Below are 9,624 nucleotides of genomic sequence, written 5' to 3' on the forward strand. Positions count from 1 at the left end.
CACGTTACAAAGTTACTGTTCTGCTTGGTAAATTACGAACGTTGATTGTTTATTCAGATACGAGAATGTACATTCATTATGGCTTATCTGTATAGGTAGTTTTGGTGACAAATTTTTACACTTAATCATTACCAAAATTATGAATCGTGTATTCAATAAGACATACTGGGTATACGCTATATTTTTGAAAGAGCTTTATTTATAATATTTTATTATACGCTGAATAAAACCAAATGGTTGTTACTTACAATATATTTTTTTTTTATTGAAATTAACGTGTCTCGACATCTATGGCCATTGACACGGGTACAAGAATATTTGGAGTATTACATTATTCATATAAGATTATTACATTATAAGATAAATACAGTAAGTTACAGATAGTTAACATAGTTACATATAGTGTTACAAACATTGTTTTTTTTTTAACAAACAATGTTGCAATATTTGTTATATCCGATAATACAATCTGCAATCTTTTAAAAAGTCAATTAGAGCACTGTACACATTAGGCGAACTAAGTATCTGTTTCAGGCTACCAGTTATATTATGCGCTAGTCTATACATTCTATAATAACTGCATTCAACTAGTAAGTGTTCTACTGTAACGCGGTGAGAATCACAATGTTCACAAACAGGTGGGTTTTCGGAAGTCATCAGGTATCCGTGAGTGAAGCGAGTGTGTCCTATTCGAAGTCTTCGAATGATGAGTTTGTCCCTCCTAGTCATTGTAGGTATCTTAAATGAGTATACAGTGGGATTGATTATGTACAGTTTTGTGTTTTGTCCATTCCAATGATTTTGCCATATTTTACGAGTGTTTTGTTTTATGGTTGCTGCTAGATCTTGATGAAGTTGAATTTTTTCTTGGCTTAGGTCAGAACAACTTGCTTTTCTTGCTGCGATGTCTGCAGACTCATTTCCAGTGATCCCTATATGAGATGGGGTCCAAAGAATGGTTATTGATGTTCCTCTGCTGTGGTTTTGATGACAGATGTGTTGGATTTTTTGGACTATCGGATTTAACGAGTATATATTGGCAATAGACTGAATTGAAGAAAGAGAATCAGTGCATATAGCTAGAGATTTGATATTGGGAGAACTCATTTCAAGAGCTTTAAGGATACCATATAATTCTGCAGTGTGAATACTACAAGTAGTTGGTAGTCGATATAAAGCTAAGGTTATGTTTTCGGTACATACAGCACAGCCAGTATTCTTTTCATCTTTAGATGCGTCGGTATAAAGAACTTGGTTGTACTGTTTTGCATTTATTGTTTCTTGAAATAATTGTCTAAGGAGCTGTTTAGGAGTGTCTTCTTTTTTATGTCGAGTTAGACTGGTATTGAAAGCAGGTAGTTTATTGGTCCATGGAGGATTATTGGAAGTACTGATGGGGGTAGTTATATTCAGGTCTATGGCTGCTAGCAAAGGATTTACTAATTGTGGTAGGGGGTAAACAGATCTGTCTCTATTTTTAGGAGCGTGGGGGATGTTAATGAGCTTAAATACTGGGTTTTTTGGGTTGGCTGAAACTCTAGTGAAATAGGAAGAGAGTAAAAGCTGACGTCGTATGAAAAGAGGAGGTTCCAAAGCTTCATCGCACAAGCTTTCGGCGGGGCTAGATCGAAATGCACCTAGACATATACGTAAGGAGGTCGTTTGTATTGAGTTTAGGGATTTAAGATAGGTATTACAGGCGGTCATGTAGAGTATACATCCATAATCTAACCTAGAGCGAATAAGAGCTGTATAGATTCTCAATAACATATTTTCTTCAGCTCCCCATTGATGATGTGCAAGTGTTTTCAATATATTTAGTTTACCAGCACAGTTGTCCTTTAGTTTTTTTAAGTGTATTTTCCAGTTTAACTTCTGATCGAATATTAGGCCCAAGATTTTATGATTATTTACTGTAGTTAAAGGAACATCGTTTAAATATATTTCCGGGTTTTGAACGCTTTGCTTTTTGGTAAATCTTAGTATCCTAGATTTTAAGCTGGAAAGTTTAATGCCGTGTTGTGTGGACCAAGAATATACGTTGTTTACAGCATTTTGAATAAGATTTGATGTACTGGATATGCTTGCTCCACTACAGTAAATAAGTAGATCATCAGCGTACAGCAGAGCTTTTATCGGTTGGCGAACTTCTTTTGAAATATCATTAATTGCTAAGTTGAACAGAATTGGACTTAAAACAGAGCCTTGAGGTACACCATTGAGCTGTTCAAAAACATTTGACTCATTACCGTTTACTGCAACTTTAAATTTACGGTGATTTAAGAAGTTATTTATGAACGTGTAAATATTGCCTGTAATATTATTATCGATAAGTTTCTGTAATATTACATTCTTTGGAATAGTATCGAAGGCGTTTTCAATATCGAAGGCAGCTACAACTGTATCATGTTGCTTATTGAAATTCTCGGTTATATGGTTTTGTAGCAATACTAAATTGTCCATAGCGCTTCGATGTGGTCTGAATCCAGATTGAACGGAGCTAATTATATTGTGCTTTTCAGAAAACCAGTTAAGTCTATTATTGATTAGTTTTTCCATTAATTTGCACATGCAACATGTTAATGAAATCGGTCTATAAGAGGATGGCTCTATTGAAGGTTTGTCGGGTTTTTTAATTGGAAGAATGATGGATTGTCTCCACAGGTTGGGAAACTTTTCGTTGATCCAAAGAAGATTATAAAATGAAAGTAATTTTGTAAGTCCATTGAGGGCTAAATTTTTGAGGAATATGGAGGGTATATTGTCAATTCCTGCTGCAGAATTTTTTAAGGTAGATATAGCAAAGGAAAGCTCTTGAAAAGTAAAAGGTGCGTTTAAAGCGAGAAGGTCATCTGAGAGATCTGTAGTAGAAGGAAGATCTTTATGTTGAGTCAGAGTAATTGTGTAGTTGTCGTTTTTGCTTTTATTATGAAAATGAATTGCCATAATTTTAGCAATTTGATCATCTTCAGTTACTATTGAATTATGATAACTGAGCGCTGAAATTGACAAGTGTGTTGTTTTTCCGTGCATTTGTTTAATTTTCTTCCAAACTTGACTGGAAGGGGCGTCAATAGATATGGAAGATATGTATTTATTCCAACAGTCTTTTTTGCTTTGTTTGATCACTCTTCGCGCTATAGCTTTTAGTTGTTTAAATTTAAGCAGGTTTGACTCAGTTCTGATTCTACGATATTTATTTAATGCTGTTTTGCTTTCTCGGATAGCTTTCTTACATTCAGTATTCCACCAGGGTACAGTTTTACGAGAAGACGATATTGTGCATGTTCCAATGTGCGTTTGAGCAGCCAGGGTGATTAAACTGACTAGGGAGTCTAGTGCTATATCAGGATCTTCTGGTAGTTGTAGCTGGTTGATCTTGTTTTCAATGAAGTCTGAAAAGTTCTTCCAGTTAGCGTGAGATAATTTCCATTTTGAAATTTTTGCTCTGGGTTTGCTGATAGAATTAGAAATCAAGATAGGAAAGTGATTACTGTCATAAAGGCAATCCATTGTAGTCCAGGTAAGAAGTGGTGTTAACCTTGGGTCACATAAGCTAAGATCAATTGAGGAGAAAGTGCCACTAGAAATGTTGAAGTATGTTTTGGATCCGGTATTCAATATACAGATGTTAGAGGAGTTTAAAACATTTTCAACGACCTTTCCTCTACCAAATGTTTTTTCCGATCCCAAAGTGAATTATGGGCATTAAAATCGCCTACTAAAATAAAGGGGGCTGGAAGTTGATTAATTAAGCTTATTAGCTCAAATTCAGTAAGGCTGTGGGAAGGTGGTATGTAAATACTACAGATAGTAATTTTATTTGGACACCAAATAGTAACAGCAATAGCTTCTAGTGTGGTACTTAAGTGTACTTCTTTACAATAGTAGTCTTTAGAAATATATATAGATGTGCCTCCACTAGCTCTGATATAATTTGTTCTTAAAAAGTAATGTGCTTGAAAACCATTGAGATATTTCTTGTCCGTTTGCTTGAAGTTTGTTTCTTGTAGGCAAATAATGTCATCATTCGTGTCCATGATTAGTTGTTGAATACGTTCTAGACGGGGGTAAAACCCGTCGCAGTTCCACTGGATTAAATTAAAAATAAGTATGTTATGTTTCTGAAGTGGTTGCCCCTTCAGAGAGATGGTCTTCTTCGAAATTGTCTTGTGAGGATACCGATATTATGCTTTCTGCATCAGAATTATTAGAGCCTAGTTCCGTTTTAATTTTCTTACTAATTCTAGTTAGTCGATTTTTGAGAGATCTCTCAGTTATTGATTTGTAAATCTTGGAAATGTCGGAGAGAAGATCTTCTATATTTTTTGTAAACAGGAGTGCTTCGCTCAGTGGGCTGGTTTTACCGTAGCAATTCTCTAAGAAAGCTATAAAGTTATCGACCGGTAACGTAAAAGAGTCTTTTTGATAGTGTTCTATGATTGTATTCTTAGATTTAAGCGATATTCTGCTGTCATCTTGAATAGAAGAGTCCCTTTTGAGTTTCTTTTTGGCTTGATTTACTTTTTTTGTGGCTTGCTCTGGTACGATAAACTGAATCAGTTTGGTGTTCTATTTCTGATGAGTCAGTTGACTTTGGTCTCTTTTCACCTTTTGAAGTTATATTAATTTTGCGCGTGTCATTAGGTGTTTCCGAATTGTCGTCTTGTGGAACTACCGGTAGTGTATTTCGACTTGCAGCTTGGGAAATATCAGAGGGAGGTGGAGATGTTTTGTTCGAATTTTGTGATTGATTGGATTCAGGGGAGGTGCAATTTGATGCTATGTGACCGGGTTTTTTTACAGTAGAAACAAGTCATTTTATCTGTGAATAAAAATATTCTATGATCATTATTGTCAAATGGAATAATTAGGGATGTTTGAATCTCAGAATTATCATGGGATGGCATAAAATATACTTGCCTGCGGAAGGACAAGATATGGTTGTATTCATCTCCTGGGATGCCAGCTCGTAGGAATGATATTGGAGAGACTAGCTGAAGTCCTATGTTTTTCAGGGAGGCCTCTATTATTTCATTGGGTATTGAAGGACATATATTAGACATGATCAATCGTTTTGCTGGAGTGATTAATCTTCTGACTGAAAGGATATGGTTTCCGATGGTAATAGTAGGATTTGTGGAAATGAGCTGCTCAACTAGATCTGTTTTGGTTAAATAAATACATATTCTGCTGTTTGAGATCCTTGAGGCGAAGCATATATTCCTTGGTCCGATAATATCTCCTATGGATTTAACGTAGTCATATAACTTTAAGTCTTCTTCTGAATGGATCACTATGGCTTGCTCCTTCTTTAGAAAGGAGCATTTCGGCGCTGATTTAACTGCAGCTGTGTAAGAGATGGAAGGATGTGAGATGTTTGTTGAAGTAGATTGCTGTGACGTGTTTGACGTTGTGGGATTATTTTCAGTCGGTGAACTCATATTATTTTTTGGGATGCCCTCGTAGTCAAAAGCAACCCTGGAAATCTTTTTAGTTTTGTCTTCCATTGGTGAATATTACGTTTAGCAACCAGTAATTACTCATCGTAATTCTGGCTGCCTATTCGACAGGTAGTTGTTCCAATAATAGGTTTATGTTTATTGTACCGTACTAATTATTGATAACAGGAGCAAAAAGTGGTTTACAAAATATTACTGGCTGGTGCACAACACAATAACTTTACTCCACTGTGATTCTTACCAATTAATATCAACTATTTCGCTATTTAGACAACAAAATATTAAAGAGGTTGTACGATTCGAACATACACGTTCTAGCTCGATTAGGCCAGTCACTTACAATATTAAAACATTGTTTTTGTTATAAAAACGAATTCATTAAGATAACAGTAGTACCCTTAATCAACATATAAATGTAGAATACGTCTTGAGAAATCTAAAATGGAATAATAAAGAAATTAAAATGGAGAAGTACTACCTCAACCATCTCAGATTCTCTGATGACATTGTTCAGGATCAAAAAATAGAAAGTACTAACGAATATGTCTATCTAAGACATATCGTTTATACATCCAGGTAAACCAATTACATCAATAATCATATGTCAATCAGAAACGAAATATATATGATCTTGTAGGAAGAATACAAAAATGATCACGGAAAATAAAACTTTTTTTTTTCAAAAAAACGATTTTTATGCGGTATAAAATTAATCGGAAAGATAAGACAATAAATAACAAAAGAAGGGAAAGTAAATATTTACATTCAGGAAGTTCAAAAACCGTATGAAAAGCTGAAAAACAGAAAAACTACAGCTCAAAATGAGATATTAAATAATTTGCTAAGACATCGTGGCGCAGACGTAGCGGCACAACTAACAGCATGAATTTACAAAATTAGGGTTTTACGCTGGACAGGCTCTTATCTCATCCCGCGTCCCGCTCTTTTCCATCTGTTCCGTTCCGTGTCCCGTCCCGCAGCTATTTTGGCTGTCCCGTTTCGCGTTCCGTCCCGTGTCTCGCCGAATGTCACGCTTTCACACAAAGATAACTTAAATTACATTTGCTAGACAACTAAATATATTTTAATAATAACGGTATAAAGACAAATTTAACATTTATATTTTTTTCTGAGCATCTCATCTAATGTCAAGAAGATAAAAAAATTGGTTCAGTGGTTCTTCTTTCTTCTCTAGCATTTACGTCATCAAAAAGCAAGCAACGTAACAAGAATACAAACCGCCTATGAGCCATAATAGCTCGAAACACCTCTTCGCCTGTCCCATCAGTAGCCCAAAATTGTTTGGAATTTCGGCGACTTGCTTTGAAAATCCCAGCTAGCTTTGATAATAGACCAATTAACGCCTTTATTTTCACAGTATCTGTAGGTCTGGCTTCATTTGGATATGCATAATTGTTTCTTAGTTTAGAAATAAATATATTTTTGTTCTGTACAATGGTTTCGAGGATATTATTATCAATAAAACATTTCCAACACTTTAAAGGATCAACTGCTTGACGAGCATTTCCTTTTGAACCTTGTAAGTATGAAAATTACAACTTCTTGTCAGAACATTTTTTGGAGGCATATGTTTTCTCTAGGATACCCAATATTTTGCATAATAAAAGGTTTTCCGCATTTGTTTCAAAATATTTTGAAGTTACAGCTTCCTCTGGCGCACTCTGATATAAAATATACAGTGAGGGATTAGAAATAAATTGTCCCTGGTCTCACAGGCCCCACCCGATTACTCAAGGGTTAAAATGTTTATTATTATTTTTTAATCTCCTATTAATTTACAATATGTCTATGACATCGATATTTAGACCAAGAAGACTCCTACTTGTAAAATGTTGATGTACAAGAGCATCTTGTACATTTAACGCTAACGTTTTCATTGACAAGGTTACATGATACTTTAGTTTCACATGAGTAACATTAGATCCTTGTTACATTTTTACTACACAAGTTCACTTATTAATATCGCTTTTTATTTTATTATAAAACCAACAATTCTGCGTGTTATAATTACAGGAGTTTATTAAAAACAATCTGTTAATCGTAATTAAAATTATTCACAATCTGCACAACACGTTCTGCCGCTTGGAAATTTTAATCCATTGTAAGAAAGTTGAGGGCTTATCCTTCTAATTTTTGGAAACTGTAAATATTTTGTACCTATAGAGATTACTTACTAATGAGTTACGTATCATTTGTTGATTAAAATGACAACAAAAATTAAGACAAGAATTAAAATAAATTGGTATGTTTAAACATTTTAGGTAAAATCCAAACATGATGTTATATTTGGTTTTATCTGACTTGCAATGAAATTTGTGGTGTTACATACCATGATTTTTCTTACGGGTATTTTTCAGTTAAATTTGATTTCATGTAATCGAAAAAACTATCTACCAATAAAGTCGTCCCAGTAACGCAACTAAAAAATATTGAGATTATCATTTTAAAGTAATCTACTTTAAAATGTATAATATATGTCTGAATTGTGTATATAAATAACTAAGATAAAATTAAATTATTTAAAGATTTTTTTAACAAGTAACAAAAACACAACTTGTTTAATTTACTAATAATTTGAATTTTGAGAACGATTTCCGAAGTGGAAATCAAAACGCCAACTAAACTTATTTTAAATTAATACCTTTAGCTAAGGTATTTACAATAAAAATAGTGACTGCATTAAAATTTCACACGAAAATAGCTTAAGAACAATATTTAAGAGAAAAATTTAACATATTTATGCGCAGATCTAAAGCATTTCTTATGCATAAAAATTCCAACTTTAGTTATGTTTTGTTGCCAATTTGTGTTTATTTTCTTTGTTCTTTTTGTCCATTGATTGTAATTAGGTGTCGGAGATAGTTAAACGTATCGACCACTTCTAAAGCTAGCCGCAATCTTTCTGACGTTGGACGTATGGCGGTCTATTCTCATAATCTGAATCGTTTTTTTTTGTTCAGCATGAGACCATATTTCTTTCTCATATTTTTGGTATTTTATTGAAAACTATTTAGTATACAGCATTAAAGACTAGAAGAATTTAAAGTCTTAAATAAATATTTTCGTGTATATTCAAGAAGTTTATCTTTGTCAAATTATTGGCCACTTGTAGTAATATACCTATTCTATAAAATCAAGAAATACGTATTGTACAAACCAGAAAAATATTAGTTTTCTCGAGATCCCAATCTTCAAATATTTACCACTTGAGTATACACAATACCCAATCTACGGATTATATTTTATCGGATTTCTATATAGATACACACAAAAAGTTTCATGTATTCTTGTGACAACAATACACTGTATACAATGATTTATTTTACCATGCATCCCAACATATTCATTCATATTTTTCGAACCCTTTGATATTTTTTGAATACGTGAACTGAAATGACATATCCCTTATTGTTGCGATTTATTCCATGATTGTCAAAAGTACTAATAGTGGGCCACAGGTACTTTCGGTTTATGCGAGTTCAGGTTAGCAGAAATGTCACTCTTTTCTCTTGTGGGTGATCCCATACATTCGACAGAAATAGATCTTTACGGCCAAATAAGTCGTTTCTTGATACAGGTATATATGAATCGAAAGTTGTTTGTTTTTAATATGCCAGTTTTTTACACGATATCTTACTTATTAGTATATATTTTAAATTAAATGATTTAAAATATTTTGTTCCTCGAAAAAGATTTTTAATGAAACTTCTCTGAGATGAACGATTGATTTACATCAAAACAACATAGCGGCCATGTTAAATAACTTTCTTTAACATGGCAAAATTTGCAAGCAATTAATGAAAATTCTGTAAGCAGTTTTGATTCATTATCTTATTTTTCTTCTTCTTCCTCTTTATAAGCAATTATGCTTGTGAATTGGTGGATTAATACCTCTATGGAAGTTTGTCACTTCATCTTTTGCGCGGTGGTTCGATACTTCTTCTGCCGATTTCTGCCTTCTAGCTTTTTTGACGACACGGGTCTCCTCTATTCTGCTTACGTGGTTATTCCATTTTTTTTTTCTATGTTGTGTCCATTCCTATTTTCTTCTAATGTCTTCACTTCTTTTTCGATCTCGCAGCGTATCTCCTGTAATTCTTAATTCTTCTCAGTACTCTCATCTCTGCCGTTTCCAGTAGCC

The 9,624-nt window shown here is 33.7% G+C and overlaps 1 protein-coding gene across 1 annotated transcript; it reads right to left on the minus strand.

Annotated features, from left to right (window-relative positions):
* Window positions 1-450: 450 nt before the first annotated feature.
* On the minus strand, window positions 451-5,510 carry LOC140438630 (uncharacterized). The gene is made up of 2 exons (XM_072528289.1): window positions 4,924-5,510; window positions 451-3,583 (listed from the first exon to the last, which is right to left on the minus strand). Exons 1-2 carry the CDS (start codon window positions 5,508-5,510, stop codon window positions 451-453), a joined length of 3,720 nt encoding a protein of 1,239 aa, XP_072384390.1.
* Window positions 5,511-9,624: the final 4,114 nt, after the last annotated feature.

This window comes from Diabrotica undecimpunctata, chromosome 4, assembly GCF_040954645.1.
Source record: "Diabrotica undecimpunctata isolate CICGRU chromosome 4, icDiaUnde3, whole genome shotgun sequence".
Classification (NCBI taxonomy): domain Eukaryota; kingdom Metazoa; phylum Arthropoda; class Insecta; order Coleoptera; family Chrysomelidae; genus Diabrotica; species Diabrotica undecimpunctata.

What these genes read in the sequence shown, in the direction of transcription:
- LOC140438630 (XM_072528289.1), bottom strand. Translation starts at nt 5,510, where the DNA reads ATGGAAGACAAAACTAAAAAGATTTCCAGGGTTGCTTTTGACTACGAG. An exon ending in CATATCTTGTCCTTCCGCAG is followed by an intron (nt 3,584 to 4,923) that starts GCAAGTATATTT and finishes CAACATTTCTAG; the next exon opens with TGGCACTTTCTCCTCAATTG.